This window comes from Phyllopteryx taeniolatus, chromosome 11, assembly GCF_024500385.1.
Source record: "Phyllopteryx taeniolatus isolate TA_2022b chromosome 11, UOR_Ptae_1.2, whole genome shotgun sequence".
Taxonomy (NCBI): Eukaryota; Metazoa; Chordata; class Actinopteri; order Syngnathiformes; family Syngnathidae; genus Phyllopteryx; species Phyllopteryx taeniolatus.
The window spans coordinates 930,651-952,375 of NC_084512.1; the positions used below are offsets into that span (position 1 = coordinate 930,651).

Below are 21,725 nucleotides of genomic sequence, written 5' to 3' on the forward strand. Positions count from 1 at the left end.
GGTTCAAAACTGGCTTCAGCTGTGTGGACTTTGCATTTTCATAAAACATGAACTTAAATGATTTTATAACATTCATTCATTCATTCATTTTCCATTCCGCTTATCCTCACTAAGGTCGCAGATGTGGTGGAGCCTATCCTAGCTATCTTGGGGCGAGAGGCGGGGCAAACCTGAACTGGACGCCAGCCAATTGCCGGGCACATATAAACAAACAACCATTCACACTCACATTCACACCAAAGTGCAATTTAGAATCTCCAATCAACCTACCATGCATCTTTTTGGGACATGGGAGGAAACCGGAGTGCCTGGAGAAAACTCCACACAGGCGGGTTTGGGATTTGAAACCCGGTCCCCAGAACTTTGAGGCAGATGTGCTAGCCAGTCGTCCACCATGTCCCATTGTAAACAAAAATGAAAAATGGTCATAAAGCGTTGACATTCTCCACCAATAATTATCATGACTAAAACGCTGTTTTCGCTGACTCACAGCCTCTTTGATCAAATGACGGACTTAACTGGATGGGAGAATCTGCACAGTCAGAAAAGCACACAACATCGTGCCTTTTCCCTCTTATACACCTGGGAGAATAAGGCCCTAATTGACCAAACGTCAAAGTGTTGTTGAAAACTTGCCAATCAACTTATAGTGAAGAGCAACTTGCCTGGGCCGATACAGAATCCAGCGATGATGCCGACAACACAGCAAACACTCACATAATGCATTAAAGATAAATGAGTCTGGAGAAAGAGAAAACTGTCAAACAGGAAGAAGTAGAACGTGACTCAGTAGGAAATACATTGGAACACATCTAGCTTTTTCCATTTTTTCTTATAGGGATGTGGCTCTGAATAATAGAATAGAATAGAATAAACAGAGGTAGGTAGAGTAGCCAAATATCGTACTTAAATAAGAAAATTGTTACTTCCGAATAATATGACTCAAGTAAAAGTAAAAAGTAGTCCTCCAAATATTTAATAATGATGAGATAAAAAATAATCCAAGTATCATCATCATAATAGTTAGCGTAAGAAAGTACTCTGTGAAAAAACTCCTCAAGTAAAGATTAACTCGTAACTTATGATTAAAAAAAAAAGCATGGATGTCAAATAAAATTAAAAAAAAAAACTTAATAATATAAGGGAGTCCGCACACACCTGCCACCATTTCAATTTTGAATTGCCTAAAAACCATCAACAGATGTATTGGGCCCTAAAGAAACATTGTTTGCTTAATTCATTTAAATGCCTGAATTAAGAATGTATTGAGAGAGAGAGAGAGAGAGAGAGAGAGTGAGAGAGAGAGAGGGGAAGCGAGAGATCTGCAACTTCCAGCACAGTGTTTTCTCAAGTTAAAAGTGGGCTGAAATATCCACATTTGAGCAGTCATAATTTAAGACTACGCTAAACCGCTTGTTTTTCGGAGTCTGCGTGGCTGTTTTTTTTTTTTTTTTACCCAAAATGAGTCACTTTGATTGGCCCACGAAGGTTTGTGTGCGGTCATGTGACTGCCTTGTGCAGTCTGATTGGTGAATTTGGGTCAAATAACACTTGTCATTTAGCGCAACGGTGCCCAATGCGGAAGTCGATGATGAAGTCTAAAAATAGATCACACAGGCAATAATGGATAAATAAAAGTAACAAGTGGCATGTCGATCATTGTAATGGAGTAAAAGGATTGATTCTTCTTCACATAAATATGCAAATAAAAGTAAAAGTATGTTACGTTCAAACTATTTTAACAAGTACAATTTATCCAAAATGACTTTGGCTCACAAGTAGTTGTGCATGATACTGCACATTATGGTATCGATCCAGTACCTAGTAAATACTGGCCAAGCATCGCCAATAGCAATACCGATGCCGATACTTTTCAATATTTAGGTAGATGCGTCATTGAATTGCTAAATCAGAATTAGTTTTCTTTACCTTAAAGGGTTTTTGTGACTGTTATATTATTAAATAGTTCACACCAAGGACAGAACTACGACGTTTATTGGTAATTAAAATATACTTTATTATCAAAATAATTTTTTTTCAGGTGTTTTCTTTTGGTGATTTATTTTGTAGGTTTTATTTTGCATGATTTGTTTGTGCTTATACACACTTTTTTTTAAATTTTTGTTTTTGTTTTTCTTTTTGTTGGGGTAAACCAATCCCAAAACACTTATTGGTGGTTTCATTGTTCAAAGGTATCAGTCAGGAGAAGGCAGATGTGCAAACCAGTCCGCCACTGTTTGTGTCTTTACAGTTATATGCACTTTTGTCTTTACCATCATGCAAAAAGTGTATTTCAGTGGGCCACCACCAGTGGGCTCTATGATGCTGTGGCAGAATTTAAGGTGTGATAAGATTGATGCAAAACTTCACACATTGTAAAGGATGGCTGTTCTTTAATCAGTGTATTTCTAGTTTGAATACCTCAGTTACACAATTACTTTGTCAATTAGTGTAATGCTATGTTTTAACACCATCAGTAGTTTAGCCTATAAGTTTACTGCTGATTTCGTTTTATTGATGAATAAAGTTGTTTGTCTTGGAGTAAATCAGAGCTATTATCAGTTTAAGAAATTACATTACATTTTTAGATTACATTTGTATTGGACTGCAATGAAATTAGTGTGTTATTCTTCTGATTATCTTTACTATTATGGCCTAAAATTTTAAATGATCCATAACTTTTTAAAACTAGGACTTGGACAATGGCTTTTTCAGTATTGGAGACATTTAACTAAGGCTGCACAATTAATGGAATTTTAATTGTGATCGCGATTTTGGCTGCCACGATTAAATGAGCCTGATCGTCTACAAATTTTTACATTTAAAATGTGGCCACTTACATATGAAGCTCTTTCTCAACCTAGTCAGTCAGGCCCATAGGGTGAATAGATGGCTCTGACTTCACTAAGCTGCCTAATGTGAGCCTCTCAGTCACTCTCGGTGGAATTATGAGAGTCAGTCATGCCTAGGGAAGTATGTACAGCAAAATTTAGAGCTAGCACCTAAGAAAGGGATCAACATCCTCTCTCTGGAGATGTTTTTATTCAGGGAAAGTGACGTTAAACGAGAAGCCATATTTTACGAGTATGAACACTGCATGAACAATTATTGCAGCAGGCTAGGTTGAGGTCGAAACGTGAAAGTCACGCTAGCGTTGACTGTTCATTACGGTAACACGCTGGCAATGCGCACCAATGACAACTTGACAAAAAAAGTCTAAATGGCCTTGATGTCCAATGTATTCATATGTGAGACTTTTATTTTGAAATTGGCTCTCGCAGAATGTTGGCGTGTTACCGTACTACTTAGAATTAACAATCGTAACGGCTGCCTGGACTTCGACTGGAGGCTGGCATGACCACAATGAAAAATGGCAGAAGTAAATCAAGCGGAAACTCACAACAGAATAGTTTGTTGCAGTTTGCAACCGCGCACGACTGGCCAATACTCAAGCAATATAATGGAGCCGTGCCCTTGCTTAAAAATTCACGATATTGACTGGGATTTTAAAATTAAAAGTCAGCGCTTGCAGCCTAATGTTATTGTCTTTAATGTCCAAACTGTATTTGTTTCCATTAATTGCAATTCGTGTTTTCACTCTGGAATAGCATATTTATTCAGTTAACCCTTGGTAAATTTGAATTTCTTGGGTACATTTTTATTATTATTATTTACTAAACCTAACCCCTATCTCTATTATTATTATCTTTTTTTTCTTATTTAAAGACTCATTTTGCACTGAAGTCTGTTAACATATTGTTTGTTGAAAAGTAGTGTACTTTTTTTTTGGAAGATCCATGACCTGCAACTGCGACAAACCTTTTTTTAGTCACTGGGCAGCACATTTTGAGCCACAATGCTTTCATCGCTTTGATATTTCTTTGGCAAAGCGACCTCAGAATATAACTTTAAATTAATTCCAGTCTCATCAGTTATTTTAGTGACGATTCTGTATATATACATTTTTTTAATTTATTTTTTTCTAAAGTGAAATATCCAACCACACATTTTCAGATTAGTAATCTACATATTCAAAGTCTGGACCAACTAACACGGTATCAACAGTATTTGTTTGAATACTTTACCGAAGGATACAAACACTCACCTGTAAAATTAGGGTAAATGTTATCCCAGCACTGCAGATGCCCATCATGGTAAAACCCCCAACCAAAAGAGGCCTCCTCCCCAGCTTCTCTATGGTGAAACACTATAGAAGAAGAACACCATTGTCAGTGAATTAAATGCTTCAAATTGGTTTAAATTGCATACAAATGTAAGCATACCCCAATGAGTCCAGCAATTATCTCTATTACTCCTGTGCCTGCTGTCGTGTATGGGATCTCTGGCGTAGGGATTCCCGCGTTCTCAAATATGTCATTGGTGTAGAACCAGATCTACAATGAAACATAGGATTTGTATGAATACAAACATTTGGTGGATGTTCAGAATATCCATTACAATTGGTGCTGGATCATGGACCCTCCTTGTCACTGGACAAGTTCTCTTTTTAGAATAAAAAAAAAAAGGAGTCTAGATGGGATTTCAAAATTGTCTGAGAATTTACATTATGTCATGCATTTTTTAAATGTTTTATTTCTTGAAAAATCACTGACTATAGAGATTTTATACTGGCATTGGCTGGTTTACATTTCAATGGTTACAGACAGCAACAGGGATTAATCTCAGCAGCAGTTTTTTGGGGGGGGAAATTTGAGAAAAGTCATACGATGCTCTGGCAAAACACAAAAATCAGGAAGAGTTGAAATGCTCCAATTTTTGAGCCTTGAAAAATGGAGGCATACGTATGTGTGTGTGTGTATATTTGCATTCGAATCAAAACGAGTCAAAGAATAAAACACTTCTTACTTCATTTTTACTTAGTGTATAGTGAATATTACAGTGCTGCCATTTTGACTTAGTGCTCATTCCTTCTGCACATGCACACGTAGCTTCACAGAGATCTCCATAGTTTGTTTAAAAAACAAAACAAAAAAAAAACCTCTCAGCTACAGGAGGCTTACATTTAGCCTAACTCTCCAATGAGGAGAAGCACCACCACCGAAGCAAAATAGGAGCCATCGCTGGAGAAAGCGATCGCCGCACGGCGGCAGATTTAATGGAAGAAAGTTGATCCAGCACAACATGATGCTAGAGCAGCTAGGTAGCCAGCAGGCTATCTGAAAAGGCGGCAGGTTGATCAGTGAGGATTTATGCCATCGATGACGACCGAAAAACACCCCCAGGATTCCACCTGTGGCCAAAGTACAGCAAGGGATCCGCATTCGTTACTGCAAATACGAATAGCGATTGGGGTTTTAGGGTGCGAGTCCGACCACTAATATATACATAGTCGCGGGGGGATGTGGACCTGGCCGGACCGCGAGTAGGGAAAATACGCATATAATTGACAATCATTTTAAACCCAAAACATTCTTGAATTAGCAAGGATTAACTAGCAATTAGCTGTTTCGGGATTGGTTTCCTCGAAAAAACAAACAAGAAAAATGGGGAATAAATTTAAAACATCTAAAAAATTAAAATTAGCGAATAGGTGAATCTGCTGGTGCAGAACGTGGGTCCATATAACTTCTTACAGCATCAATGCCAGAGAGCTGCATGCCGATGTTGATGACCACCACACTGAGGACCTGCCAGCGGACTGTATCATCAAGGAGGAGATTCCACACTGACAGTGTCTTCACAGATGACAACGAACGTTGCTCTTCCTGCATCTCTTCAATCTCAGCCTGGATGTTACAATTGGCCCTGTACCACTTCAGAGCTAGGGAAAGAGATACTCGGCATCACAAAACAATACCACATACAAAGAAAAAATCTTACCGAAGCACATTACAGATCCCCAAGTAAAAAAATAGTTTTAAAGGTGCCATAGTAAAGGTAATTAAAGCCATCAAGTGGCACCACCTGTCATCTTTTTCCTGCATGGGAAATAAAGAAGCCATCTATTTGGAATGAGGCGTTTATTAGTCCGAGTGGACAATACACCCAGCAATTTAGTGGGACACGGCAATATTAGAGTAGAGGCCACTATTTGAAGAAATGCAACCCTGTCGTTGCAATCAGTGCACAAAGAACTGTTTAGGGCACTTAGAAGAAAGGGGAAAAACAATGTTTTTATCAAGAGAAAAATATTGTTAGAAAGTAAGAGAGTGAGTGTTTCAATTTACTGTAAGTAATATATGTATATTTTTTTTTACAATGAAAATGTTTAAACCAAAGGTTAAGTCCTTGGAGCTAAATACTCCTTTGTACCTGTGATAATCACTCATCAGCATGTGTTTCGTGTATGGCAATGTGTCCCGCTGACCTGTGATTGTGGCATGGACATTGTGCTTCTCAATCAGCAGGTATCTGGGGCTTTCTGGGAACCACGGCAACAGCATCAATTGGATAAATGTAGGTACCACCACCACAGAGAGAAACAGAGGCCAGTGTTCCTCCTGCAATGTAATATAAATTTAACACGTTAAATTATCACTTTTATTTGAAATGGTCAATTTTGTGCCTGTTGGATCAGATGCTCAAAGCATCTGATCCATCTTCTCCATCTTCATACACTAGGAGCATTGGCTGTCATGAACGGAACAAAGGACAGGACCCAAAATGCATGACTCCAATTTAAATGGATGGACACTTTCAAAAAGAGAGGTTTAATATACGGGCAGAGGTCGGTACACAGGAAGGCAATCCGCAAAGGCAACAGTATCCAAAAAAACGTGAGGCAAAAAGGCAAGGTCAATAATCAGAACAGGGTCTAGTCTTACGATGAGTCGGTGACGTGGAAACAAGGAATGCTGGAACGTGACAACAAGGTACAACGAACTGACGACCAGAAAGAATGCGACATGAGGTTAAATGCAAAGGGGTAATTAGGGTGAACGAGGCACAGGTGGGGAAGATGCTCTCAGGAGCAAGGGTGTGCACGAGACAGGGGGAAGACAACAACCAGAACACACACCCATGACATTGGCAGTCATATAGCTTGTAATGGCGCCCTGTGCAAGACTCCCCTTTGGTGCCCCCCCAAAATTAGAAACCAATTAAAATACAAACCCAATTACAATACAGAAACAACAAGGTGAGCGACTGGTTAAAGCATCTGCCTCACAGTTCTGAGGACCTGGGTTCAATCCCCGGCCCCGCCTGTGTGGAGTTTGCATTTTCTCCCCGTGCCTGCGTGGGTTTTCTCCTGGCACTCCGGTTTCCTCCCACATCCCAAAAACATGCATGATAGGTTAATTGACGACTCTAAATTGCCCGTAGGTGTGAATGTGAGTGTGAATGGTTGTTTGTTTGTATGTGCCCTGCGATGGGCTGGCAACCAGTTCAGGGTGTACCCTGCCTCCGGTGATAGCTGGTATAGGCTCCAGCACGTCCACGACCCTAATGAGGAGAAGTGGCTGAGAAAATGGATGGATGGATGGATCATCTGTGTAGTGTGACATATGAACGACAACCCTCTGACAGCGCACCTTGACGTCGACCATTAGGATTGCCTATTGAAATGACGCATCTTACCCCCTTGCTCGCCGTAGTCAACATTAATTTGCATGCACATACACTATTGTTACCAAAACCGTTGCGCATGAATCAACAGAATGCCAGCATGTTTACATATAAATGTTGGTGCTAGCACTAGCGAGCTACATAGCGTTATTTTGCTACTTGTTAACGGTATTAAAAGTAGGTGAACATTACCTCAAGCTCTCATTGAAGAATGGACAGCCCAAAACGTCCGCTCCGGAGCACCCAGGGACGACACCGCATACGTTTGTTTCCTCTTTTTGTTTTGTTTTTCAACACAGTACATTGTCGCATGTCATTATTTTTGTACCCACCATGATAATGGTTGTATCTGGTAGCGTTTATATGTTTTCCGGTCCCTCCTCCCCCAACAGTGTTTGATTTGACAAGATAAGCCCACTGATTGTGTAAAAGACGGGATACGGTGATCTTGTGATATACAGTCTGCTGTGTAGTGTTGCCAGTGTCTGACCGAGACACGGTGAGATTTTATGGCAGTAGTCTGACAGTGTCATCATGAGAGACCCTATTTGTCTTGTCGTCTGATCCAGGCATATGGTAAGTGTCTCAATGAACTTGAAATTGGACTATACATAGACATCCTGAGGAATTAACACAGAAACACAGAAATTAACACAGTGGAATCAATAAACAGAACACTAACATAGGGTGCAACACAATGATGCACAAGTTAATAGAACAGGTATACAACTACACTTATGCTACAAGAATACACAAACAACTACTAACAATAATGATTTTTTATTTTTTTTTAAAACCATGTAAATAGCTACAACTACTGTATTTAGAAATTGCCGCTGCTTGGGAAGTTGACCCTGAGCATCCAAGCATGCCTAGCAGCATTTTGTAAATAGTATTGATAACATTAGTTGTCTGTTTTTTTTTTGTTCCCTCTTGGTAGTTCGTAGTCATCATGTGTGTTTTGTGTTGTGCTGTCATTTTGTTCGCACTGTGACGAAGGGTAGTATTCTGTTTATTGGGGACCTTGTTAGATTTTTCCATGAGGCAGGGATGAAACCTAATCACTGTCCTGCACAGGATTAGCATTTACATCAACTAATGTTTTCTCCAACAGGTACACATGCTGACATGCTGCGTCACCATGTGTGCCTTCTGGTATCCCCCATAGGACAGACGGTGCCAACACACTTGTTGGCGCCTCCACAATACAAGCCGGAATGTTAACCAGGATTTATTGTTTTACCGCATACCTTTCCTAACAGTTCATGTAGTCCAAGGATTTGGGCAGCGAAGACTCCTGTGCCAATAAAGATGCTTGGCACCAAACCCAGAAAGCCCCTGAGGTTCTTTGGTGCTATCTCACCAAGGTACATTGGAACTACACTTAAAGAGATTCCTGTAGTAAAAAGAAAGACACATGACCTAATTGAAGACCTGACTAAATGTACATAGAAAATGGCAGCTCATTAGTAAAATCACCTAAAAACAACCAGCTAAATTAAGAGCCTATTGAAACATTTACAGTGCATCTGATGGCAGATGGCGGATATTTGCTTTATCATCATTATCTTTCTGCTAATTACAATATTATTCATCAAACAGTAAAAGTACTCAAATGCCAATTCATTTACTTTAATTATTATTTTGAAAAACTACCAACTGTTCCGCAGGAAAACTTATGTAGCTGACTGCAATAACCGATGGTGCCTTTGTAGAAAGGGTTCCATGTACGGAGGTTTTTGGGATGTGTTTTGCATTGTAATAGTATAGCACTTTTATATTGTGTGTAATGTGAAGAGGTGTTTACCTGAGTGAATTCCTGTGATGAAACGACCCAATATGACCATCTCAGGTGAACCACAACTTCTGCTAAAGCCCATGAGTGAACCAGCAAAAAACACCAGAACTGTTGTTTTTACCACTGTGCCCTTCCTGAAATTACACCACAAACATACAATATAATAAGCAGTATGTGAAGAATATACAGTAAATCAGAACATACAACATTTAGAACCAGCACACTACTCTCCCAAAGGCATTTGGAAAATGTATTATAGTTTTGATCAGACTATGATTTAATTGTCTTGAGAATATTTTGTCATGGCTCAAGATGGCTTTGCCAGAAGATGAAAAGTGATAGTTAGCCCAGCTAATGTGACAGATTTCGACTACTTACTATTTTACTCAGATTTAACTTATATTAAAGCGATATTAAAAGAACTGTGCAGTGCTGCTACCCAAAGAGTTAGACTTACTTCCAAAACAAAAAGATCCTTCAACATAGAACCACAATAAGGCCTGCCGCACACTGCACGAGGTGGTCGAGCCCGATTGGACCGGATCATCACAAACAAAATGACAGTTGCCGTCATACCCCCACACATTGAGCAATTGGATATATGCAGGCCCTGATGTAGGCGTTTCATGTTACACGTACAGTATATGATACTTTATCACATTTATTGAACCATAAAAAGATAGATTAATACTTAAGGCGAGAATAAAACTGCGAGTGGGGATATTTTACAAGAGGCCGCTCATTTGACCCACTCATACCCAACGCAGTACATACCCACACACGTACATTTTGACCACAAGCTTTGCTTTTTCATCCATGAGAACATTATACATTATAAATATACTTAAGCATTGTTGTAATGTACAATATTGATACTTTATATACTCTATTTTATGGCTTTGAACGGCGGCCGTTCTATCTATTGCTCACTGAAAACCAGGTAATTTATTTTGAGACTGAGTGGAAGCTTACGTGCATTTTGATTGGCTAGTTGCTGCATTGTGCAACTGTAATTCAAATATTGACTCGTGGCAAAACCACTGGCTGATTGATCAGCCACCCATTAAAACAGTTACCAAACCTTTGGCCGAGTCGCTTGGTGTAAGGCAACCTTAAGGGTATGTGTAACGGATACCAGCTCGCACTGTGTGAACGTACATTAAAACCTCACTCCTCGGAGACGTTAAAAGAGAGTGCACGCCGCTGAGTTAGCGGTCCCGGCTTTTAGCACAGCCGTGAGCGCACTTAACTTCCAACCGGTACCATGGTGGTGTTACAGATTCAAACATAGTTGTGGAAGGAGGCGCAGGATCTCCAGAGTTACATACGCACACATACTGTATGTGTAACTGGTGGTCATCCTGCGTAGCTCATGCGTGTCGGGAAGTTTACTTAACGAACCACTGCTCGAGAATGAGACTGAGAGTACAGGGGCAGCTATATAGCATTGTTAAATTAATTATTTTAACATTGCTATATTTAACGTTTAGCTGAAACATTAATTAATGAATATTAAGTCCATTGCCTTAGTTCCCCACTCATTGCCTGTTAGTTCATAGGTTTGATACTGGGTATAAAGAACCTCGAGTCAAATGTTCATTTTAGTCTATGCTGCGGGCTGCTAAGAAAATGGATGTTCATAATTTGGACACCCTTTATTTAAACCATGCAAACGTTTTTGACCCAGCCCCCTAAAGAATCGGAATCAAGAATCGTTTGGAACCGGAATCGAATGAAGGAACTGGAATCGCTCAAATTCAAATGATGCCCGCATCATGAGATGTGTCTTGATTCACACCTTGGCAATGAGACCTTTTTTTAAGTCATTTATTAGGACCGAACCAGCTGATATTCATTAGTACTGACAGGGAGCTGGATTGCTGGTTGATTATTGATCCATTTTAGGTGTTGTCTTGGCTTTCCATGCCTTTTTGCACCTCCCTTACATGTGTTCAATACATTTTCCAAGTGCCATTTCACATTTTACACACAAATTCTGAGTTTATTTGTTCTACTTTCTTTGAATGTATGGATTACTTGGTTTGCTCCCCAAATCTGATGAAATTTTCTGGTCAATAGCACCTTTGGAAGTATATTTAGTGAGCAAATGGTGACGTGTTAAATACTTATTTCAGCCGCTGTACATATGTGCGTGTTTCATCTAAGCCATTTATGCTGCAGCGACTGTAAGAAAGCCTTCAGTCAATCAGTGTTGAGGGGCCAGAATGGATGGATTTTGATGCCAGGCAGGATGTTAAAATGCAGTTCTTCCAGTGGAAGAGGGTTAGGAGGCCCCACTATAAGATCTGGCCACTCTGAGTTTAAGTTCAGCGGGTGCAGCAATGCTGATATTAAGTTGAAGTTATCCTGCTGTTAAGTACAGCATTTAGAAGCATAAACAAACATTTTTAAAAACCGAATACATGTAAACAGATGCATGCCTGTTATGCTTTGGTTTTATTTGGGAAAAATAAGTCTTCTTTCGAACTCATCGAAAAGGAATGACCTGTTTTGTCAGCCACTGATTGTTGCACAAAAAATTTAAACTTTTAAGTAAAATATTTTGCAGCTATCATAACTCATCACTGTCAATCTTTACTTCATGAAAACTATCTATCCTTCCATCCATCCATTCTCTACACCGCTTATCCAGTTCAGGTTTGCGGGGTGCTGGAGCCTATCCCAGCTGACTTTGGCCAAAAAGCAAACTACACCCTGAGCTGGTCGCCAGTCAGTTGCAGGGCACCTGTAGAGTCATACAGACTCACAGTCACACTTATCACTGAGTGGGAACTGAACCGACGCTGCCTGCACTGAAGTCAAGCAAATGTGCCACTACATCATCAGTGACCATATGAAATTGTTGTATGCTATCAGCACGGTCATGCTTGATTCACCCTCCCACCCATCCCCCAAAAATATTTGGGCGACAACCCAAGCCAGCGCTCAATCCCTCAAATACACATCCTCACTGCTTGAGAGTTGACAGCACTAGCCTAGTTGACTAAAAGCCCAGACTCACAGTCCACCAGGTATTTCAGCTCGTAAGGTGTAGGGGAGTGAGGTTTACATTCCCACACCACAAGCTGGCATATGCATATGTCCATGCATAGGGCTTTTGGTAAATATATATTTAAACTTTTGTTGAATATACCGCTTATCTGAATATTTGGACTTTTGTGCAATATGTATGTGAAAAAAGTCTTACCTGCCAAAGCGAGCTACCAGCACACCCACAATTAAAGAACCCAGTAGCCCGCCAATAGCGAATACAGACACAGTGAGTGAATACATCAGCGTCAGGGTCTCCCCGCTGAGTCCAGTTCCATTGCGGCTCACTGCTGTTTTGTTGTAGAAGTCCTTTATATACTGAGGCAAAAAGGAAGTAAGATTAGCTCAAGAATTAATACATAATGTGACATGACAAAGGTGAAATTTTGAGAGACTTGAGTAGATACACGGAACCAAAAAAAATAAACTAAAACAATTATGGCTGACTCTTGTGATTCCTACTCTTGTGTGTAAGTTGATTACCTGCCTACCTGCACATGTACTCATCCATTTGTGTTCTCCTGTGCCTCTAGTTTTCCTCCCATTTCTCTCGCTGCCCACGCCAACCACGCCATCAAGCACCTGCTCATGCTCCCGCTTCCTGCACGTTCCTTGTTCCTACGGACCAGTATCACACCTTGGAAATACAAACCCTGAGCTACCCCCAAATCAAATACTCATCTACCGCAATTTCTTGTGTATAATCCCCCAAAAATTGTCAAAAGTTAATAGTGCGCATTAGACATACAATGGGTACAGAAAGTATTCAGATCCCTTAAATTTCTCACTCTTCGTTATATTGCAGCCATTTGCTAAAATTATTTAAGTTGACATGCCTCTGCAACATCGCGTGGACAACGGGGACAGTGCCTCTGGATTGGCAGACTGGGGTGGTGGTCCCGCTTTTTAGGAAGGGGGACCAATTACAGGGGGATCACACTCCTCAGCCTCCCTGATAAGGTCTATTCAGGGGTGCTGGAGAGGAGGGTCCGTCGGGAAGTTGAATCCCAGATTCAGGAGGAGCAGTGTGGTTTTCGTCCTGGCCGTGGAACAGTGGACCAGCTCGACACCCTTGGCAGGGTCCACAAGGGTGCATGGGAGTTCGCCCAAACCAGTCTACATGTGTTTTGTGGACTTGGACAAGGCGTTCGACCGTGTCCCTCGCGTGGTCCTGTGGGGGGTGCTTCATGAGTATGGGGTGCCGAACCCCCTGATACGGGCTGTTCAGTCCTTGTACGACCGGAGTCAGAGTTTGGTCCGCATATCCGACAGTAAGTCGGACTCGTTTCAGGTGAGGGTTGGACTCCGCCAAGGCTGCCCTTTGTCACCAATTTCTAGGCGCAGCCGAGGCGTAAAGGGGGTCCGGTTTGGTGGCCTCAGTATTGCATCTCTGCTTTTTGCAGATGATGTGGTTCTGTTGGCTTCATCAAGCCTTGACCTCCAACTCTCATTGGAGCAGTTCGCAGTCGAGTGTGAAGCGGCTGGGATGAGAATCAGCACCTCCAAATCTGAGACCATGGTCCTCAGACGGAAAAGGGTGGCATGCCCTCTCCAGGTCGGGGATGAGATCCTGCCCCAAGTGGAGGAGTTCAAATATCTTGGGGTCTTGTTCACGAGTGAGGGAAGAATGGAACGGGAGATCGACAGGCGGAACGGTGCAGCGTCTGCAGTGATGCAGACTTTGTATCGGTCGGTTGTGGTAAAGAAGGAGCTAAGCCGAAAGGCGAAGCTCTCGATTTACCGGGCGATCTACGTTCCTACCCTCACCTATGGTCTCGAGCTGTGGGTCGTGACCGAAAGAACGAGATCCCGGATACAAGCGGCTGAAATGAGTTTCCTCCGCAGGGTGTCCGGGTCTGGGAACTCCTCGTGATCCCCCCGGAAGAGATGGATGAAGTGGATGGGGAAAGGGAAGTCTGGGCGTCCCTGCTAAAGCTACTGCCACCGTGACCCGATCTCGGATAAGCGGTAGAAGATGGATGGATGGATGGATATTTAAGCACACAGCACCCCATATTGACAGAAAAAAACAGAATTGTTGAATTTTTTTGCAGATTTATTAAAAAAGAAAAACTGAAATATCACAGAGCCATAATTATTCAAATGCTTTGCTATGACACTCATATTTATCTCAGGTGCTGTCCATTTCTTCTGATCATCCTTGAGATGGCTCTACACGTTCATTGGAGTCCAGCTGTGTTTGATTATACTGATTGGACTTGTTCAGGAAAGCCACACACCTGTCTATATAAGACCTTACAGCTCACAGTGCGTGCCAGAGCAAATGAGAATCATGAGGTCAAAGGAACTGCCTGAAGAGCTGAGAGACAGAATTGTGGCAAGGCACTGTGGCCTCCATAATCCTGAAAGGAAAGACGTTTGGGACGACCAGAACCATTCCTTGAGCTGGCCGTGCGGCCAAACAGAGCAATCGGGGGAGAAGAGCCTTTGTGAGAGAGGTAAAGAAGAACCCAAAGATCACTGTGGCTGATCTCCAGAGATGCAGTTGGGACATGGGAGAAAGTTCGAGAAAGTCAACCATCACTGCAGCCCTCCACCAGCCAGGGCTTTATGGCAGAGTGGCCCAACAGAATTCCCTCCTCAGTATAAGACATATGAAAGCCCGCATGGAGTTTGCCAAAAATCACCTGAAGGACTCCAAGATGGTGAGAAATATGATTCTCTGGTCTGATGAGACCAAGACAGAACTTGTTGGCCTTAATTCTAAGCGGTATGTGTGGAGAAAATCAGGCACTGCTCATCACCTGTCCAATGCAGTCCCAACAGTGAAGCATGGTGGTGGCAGCATCATGCTGTGGGGGTGTTCTTCAGCTGCAGGGACAGGACAACGGGTTGCAATCGAAGGAAAGATAAATGCAGCCAAGTACAGGGATATCCTGGACGTAAACTTTCTCCAGAGTGCTCAGGACCACAGATTGGGCCGAAGGTTCACCTTCCAACATAATGACCTTTAGTACACAGCTAAAATAACGAAGGAGTGGCTTCAGAACACTGTGACTGTTCTTGAATGGCCTAACCAGACCCTTGACTTAAACCCAATTGAGCATCTCTGGAGTGACCTGAAACTGGCTGTCCACCAACATTCATCCTCCAACCTGACAACTGGAGAGCATCTGTAAGGAGGAATGGCAGAGGATCCCCAAATCCAGGTGTGTTGCAACATTCCCAGAAAGACTCGTGGCTGTATTAGGTCAAAAGGGCGCTTCTACTAAATACTGAGCAAAGGGTCTGAATACTTACGGCTGCATATTTCAGTTTTTCTTTTATAATCTGCAAAAAATTCTACAATTTTGTTTTGTTCTGTCAACGTGGGGTCCTGTGTGTACATTAAAGAGGGGAAAAATCCATCCATCCATCCATTTTCTGAGCCGCTTCTCCTCACTAGGGTCGCGGGCGTGCTGGAGCCTATCCCAGCTGTCATCGGGCAGGAGGCGGGGTACACCCTGAACTGGTTGCCAGCCAATCGCAGGGCACATAGGAACAAACAACCATTCGCACTCACAGTCATGCCTACGGGCAATTTTAGAGTCTCCAATTAATACATGTTTTTGGGATGTGGGAGGAAACCGGAGTGCCCGGAGAAAACCCACGCAGGCACGGGGAGAACATGCAAACTCCACACACAGGCGGGGCCAGGGATTGAACCCGGGTCCTCAGAACTGTGAGGCTGACGCTCTAACCAGTCAGCCACCGTGCCGCCGAGGGGAAAAATAATTAACTTAAATTATTTTCGCAAATGGCGGCACGGTGACCAACTGCTTAGACCGTCAGCCTCACAGTTCTGAGGTGCGGGGTTCAATCCCCGTCCCCGCCTGTGTGGAGTTTGCATGTTCTCCCCGTGCCTGCGTGGGTTTTCTCCGGGCACTCCGGTTTCCTCCCACATCCCCAAAACATGCATTAATTGGAGACTCTAAATTGCCCGTAGGCATGACTGTGAGTGCGAATGGTTGTTTGTTTCTATGTGCCCTGCGATTGGCTGGCAAGCAGTTCAGGGTGTACCCCGCCTCCTACCCGATGACAGCTGGGATAGGCTCCAGCACGCCCGCGACCCTAGTGAGGAGAAGCGGCTCAGAAAATGGATGGATGGATGGATTTTCGCAAATGACTGCAATATAACAAAGAGTGAAAAATGTAAGGGGGTCTGAATACTCTCCGTACCCGATGTAGGTATAGGGGAAAATGAAAAAAAAAACCCGTTCATTTATAAATGTATGCTACCATCTTGAGGTTATGAAAAAGCTGTATACTTTCATTCCAATATACCACTGGCCCCTACCGGTTATGAAAAAGTTGTACACTTTCATTCTAGTATGCCACCGCCACCTGATTAAATACATGGTACATGATTAAAGACGACTTTTGGAAAAAAATCTGTTGTTTCTGGCCACATCTTGGGCTTCTACCTCACTTGAGGAAAAACAACCAATCAGAGACAGAAGATGTGACTTATGAGGTGTAAACCATATATAATGCACTCATCAGCACACTCTTATAGCGGGCATTCCCCCAGCAGCCTCACACTGACCTGTTACCTTCTTACCACAGAAAAGCACCTTGTTCGTAATGGAGTGTGTTACTATAACACAATGTTATCAGTTTGAAGTTTGAATTTTTGCTAGGCTGTTGGCCAACTCGAGATCTGAGCTTGCGAGTGCACGACAAATGATTGACACCTTGTAAATCACACCTTATGACATATGACAAATATGACAAAGTGTTTCAACTTTTTTTTTTTTATTTTATTTTTTTTTTACAAAATTGCAAAATAAAAGCATTTTGAAAAAAAGTTAGAGTTATAGGTTAGTAACTAATTAAAATGTAATGAGATTACATAATTTAATTACAAAATGTTTGTAAATGTGTCATTAAATTACATACAGTTGCTTTTAGAAATTTTCATGATTACACTTCTAGTTACATTTGAAAAATAGCCACAAAAGCTCATAATTTCGTTCATATCACTTCCTCCTTCTAAACCTGACAATTGTGATTGGGTCTCCCTGGTCATGTGCCATTCTGCTGTCGTCTCAAATATCCATCCATCCATCCAACCATTTTATTTTCCTTATCCGGGGTTGGGCCGTGGGGGCAGTAGCGTAAGCACGCAAGCTCAAACTTCCCTGTCCCCAGCCACTTTATCCAGCGCTTCCTGGAGGATCCCAAGGCACTCAAAGGCCATCTGGGAGACATACTCTCTCCAGGGTCGTCCCCACGGCCTTCTCCCGGTGGGATGTATCCGGAACACCTCACCAGGGAGGCGTCCAGGGAGCATCCTAATCAGATGCCCGAGGCACCTCAACTGGCTCCTTTCAATGCTCCTCTCAATGCGGAGGTGCAGCGGCTCGATTCTGAGCCGCTCCCAGATGACTGAGGTTCTCCCCCAATCGCTAAGGGAGAGCCCGGACACTGCAGAAGACGCTTATTTCGGCTGCTTGCATCCGCGATCTTATTGTTTCGGTCACGGCCCACAGCTTGTTACAATAGGTAAACAAGGTGTTCTGTTGAAGGGTTGTCTTCATATTGAAGACGGTGGATCAGGTATGACGTACAACATTCACTATCATTATAGACTATGAGATATTGACTTGTTTGGTCAGATTGAGACCAATTAGTATTCAGGCCACAAACACACAACAAACGAACCACACCAAGTCCATTAGGAAAAAGTACTGAAACCACTTCAAAAAGTAGTAGTTTGGTGCGCACCAGGATTAACTTGTTTGTATTCAAACTTGCACAAAAAGTCCGGATCAAGGGGAAAACAATTGCTTGTTCGTTTAAAGTAGACCAAATGTGGCAGGTGTGAATACACCCCAAGTCTTACCAGCAATCTCTGGTATCATGGCCTGAAGGTGGAAGCCGGGCAGACTTTCACCTTTTTCGGTGCAGTGAATACTTGCTGGCTTTGCTTATTGCCTTCTTTTTAAACCTAGTTACTAGCCGTCCACTTCCGGCATTGGCTATTTTTGTTTGTTTGTTTGTTTGTCCCGTTCGGCTGTAAGGTCAAACAGAAAGGAAGATTTGTATCCCATTTATGCCAGAACAGTTCTACTTTTTCACAGTGGACTTTTTAAGCTGTGGTTTCTTTTTATTTTGATGAATATTTATTGAGAATTACAGTACTTCAGTCGAACAGAACAAAGTTTTTAAAGGGGAGTGACAGAAAAAAAACAAAGGAGAGAGAGTGAAAAGATAACTACTTAATATAGGAAAAGAAGACAACAAAAGACAGCACTAGCTGTAAACAAGATGAGGATATTAATTATATAACTATATATAACAAAATCACAAACTCAAACACCATTCTAATGTTTAGCTGTTTATTTCTTTTTGTCAACACTCTTACGATTAAGCTTACTAATAACATTATAGACAGCAGTTTTCTTTTTTTTTAAATTATTTTAATAATGGAGGCTTAATCAGAAAAACAACCACAAAAACACAGAAACTACTGCGTGAACAGAGGCAATATTTCTTCGGAAAAAAAAACTAATTGTTCGTGAAGGGGACCGTTTGTGCACCAAGGTTCCATTGTATGCCTCTATGTAAAAAAACATGCATGCAGTTTGAAGTGGAGTCTTCCATGCCAAAGCAATATACTGTCGGTGTTGAAAATGCTTCAAAGGCTACGCTAATCAGATACACTTTATTTCAGGGTACGCTTAGGCAACATACTATATTCCCAAATGTTCTTGAAACACATACCGCAAGTAATAATGTATACAAATTTGTGGAAACTCATGATGCATTTCTTTTGTTTTGTGAGCAAACAGCATGTGTTTAAAAAACAAACTAATAAAACTTACCTGGAGCAAAACATTAACTTAATATGTTGGTGCACAATAATTTGCCTGCAATCAAACTATTTCTGTAACTCTCAATAGGACTTGTATACCTGTCAACAGGTACTGTATTTTGGCAAACAACATGAGCAAACTGGTTTATGATGTTTCTGGTTTAAAGGGTTCCTTCTCAAGACTGCATGTTAAAACTCGTTCCAGAAATGTTTAATACAATGTAGATGGGGGCTCATTGAAAGCCATTTCAGAATAGGTCACTGTTTAGTTTTACCATTTTTTTTTACTTGAACGTTTTTAGTCTTTATTCGGTTGTAGGACCCATGACTGAGACCAAGCTTTCCGATTCAATTAGTTCCAGAATGTCTTGATAGTCTTGACATTTTATTCTACCTTGCACAGGATTAAAACACCCTGCTGCAAAGCAGCCCCATAACACAACCGAGCTACATATTTCAAAGTTGGTACAGCGTTATTTTTCTTGCACACAGGCTTCAATATTGGTACTCTCCCATTAAAAACAAGAAAACGCACAATGGTAACAGAATTAACTTGATGAGACTATAATTTGCCAAAATATAGCAACAAAACAAGCCACAAAGTCACTGAGGGAATGTTCACTGGACAAATGAGATGAAACTAGAACTTTTTGGTGAATTACATCCAGGTCAGCCTGGTCAGCGTCACTAGGTTTTATGGATTGGCAGTGTCGCACCCGGAAGATATTTTGTCGATGGCAGGGTGGGGGTGGATCTGGGGGCCGCTGTGGGATGAGGTTGGTGGTCATGAAACTTTTTTTACTCTTAAAACACTATAGTGTGACTGAAGCCTCCCCTAAAAAAGTGATGCAACTGGTCAAACCAGCTCTATGTTTACACACACAAAATTGAAGTATAACAAGATGCCTTACATACTACAACTTGAAAGATTGTTTTTTCCATAAACTCCAATCTGAACTCTTGAAAGCGCTAAAAATAGAGTAGCCCGATTAAGATAACGAGAGGATGGTAAATGGCACCATTGTTCAGTTTAAAATAGACACAGTGACTGAAAGTTGACTGACTGCCAAAACATTCTTGTCTGATGCCAGCTAAACTACTGGAGAAGTAATAAGGTCTGTTTCCAAGGTTTTGGACACACTTGCAATCGGCAGAACTACCATGATATATTTGTCACAGAACACTGTCAGAAAAGGGCCATACTGATGTTGAGGGTAGGGGCATCCCATTCCCTCTTTTGCGCAAAGAGACCACCATGGGCAGGGTGGGAAATGGCAAATTCGGTACACCTCCCGAACGGCCAGTCTATTCCAGGCTGATCTGGTCTAGTGCTTTTTTGTTTTCGTTTTTCAAATAGGCCCTAATTCCTATTTAAGAGGCCCTTTTTAAAAATCAGCACACTGGTTGCAAGTCATGGTTGACAAATTTGTTCATATTTTTCAGTTCTGAAGTTGGAATAGAAATAGGCTGGAATAGAAAGATCACCATTGCTATTAACCCCTTCCCTGTGTAGTCGGCCATGCCCATGTTTTGGGCTTATTTGGAGGCCTTAACATTTTGTAAGCTTATATTTTTTTGGACAGAATTGTTTGCCCATGGATTTCATTACATCAAGTTCTCACCATGGCCAAGTTCTGCTAAATCCACCAAGATGTTTGGTTTCTGCTTCATGCTAGCGCAATCTGGATTATCTAAAAACGTGAAATGTTGTGATCCCATAGCTTTGTACAGAAGAATGCCCAAGTAATTCATGGTTGTTTCCTATTCATGAGATGTCACTTCACAATACCAATTAGTAAATTCCATAGCTTTCAATTCTGCAGGGAGAAAAAGGGACCCAAAAAGGGGGTGAGAGATACCGACAACCATGTTCGGACCGTGGCCATTTCCGGCACAATCACTGCCTAGGAGGAAGCTCCTCAAGTGATGCTAGTTTAATGCCTTAACTGTTTATTTCAAACATAAAATGTATGGGCAACTCATGACAAATGCCTTTTTAACCCTTTTAGACCAGGACTTTTTATCAAAATGAACATATGCAAATATAATTGAAATCTTGTAAATCTTGTACACATCCTCCTCACAGTTCTGGGGTTATGGTTTCGAACTTGGGATCCGGCCTTACTGTGTGGAATCTATATAGTATATGGTTTGTCAGTGAAACTGGCCGAGTACCCGGATACTTAATTTTTGTTGAGATACAACATTTTTGATTGGCGGCAATGATGCCTTGCTGTTCACCAGCAAAACTACCGGCTGACGGTCAATGTTTCATGAAAAGTAGCTACAGAACCCTGCATACTACACAACAGTCCAGTCGAGTTCGGCCCCGTCACTTGGTGTGCGGCGGGCCTAACTCTGTCAAGCATGTAAACTTATACTGTAGATGGTTGCGGACTTGGAAGTTGAACTTTCATAAAGTTGACATGATAATCAGTGGCCCTTACTAAAACAAAATCCACTTCGGCTTCATCTCCACATTATTATGCAGAATGGCAACTCTGTTAGTGGGGCATGCCAGGCAATGTCCCA

General features: G+C 41.7%; 1 protein-coding gene across 7 annotated transcripts in view; it reads right to left on the minus strand.

Annotated features, from left to right (window-relative positions):
• Positions 1-21,725, minus strand: part of slc2a15a (solute carrier family 2 member 15a) — a 57,184-nt gene that overhangs the window by 24,438 nt on the left and 11,021 nt on the right. For 5 of the 7 annotated variants that reach the window (XR_009790886.1, XM_061790573.1, XM_061790574.1 and 2 more), the window contains 8 exons: positions 12,534-12,694; positions 9,335-9,459; positions 8,778-8,923; positions 6,329-6,461; positions 5,595-5,782; positions 4,284-4,394; positions 4,106-4,207; positions 666-741 (listed from right to left, as the gene is read on the minus strand). Coding sequence is in view for 6 of the 7 variants with exons in the window: in XM_061790573.1 (XP_061646557.1) it covers positions 666-741; positions 4,106-4,207; positions 4,284-4,394; positions 5,595-5,782; positions 6,329-6,461; positions 8,778-8,923; positions 9,335-9,459; positions 12,534-12,694 (1,042 nt within the window). In the remaining variant the exon portion in view is untranslated. Of the gene's footprint in view, positions 1-665; positions 742-4,105; positions 4,208-4,283; positions 4,395-5,594; positions 5,783-6,328; positions 6,462-8,777; positions 8,924-9,334; positions 9,460-12,533; positions 12,695-12,867; positions 13,015-21,725 lie in introns of those variants that run through there. The other 2 variants (XM_061790577.1, XM_061790576.1) reach the window with 2 other exon arrangements.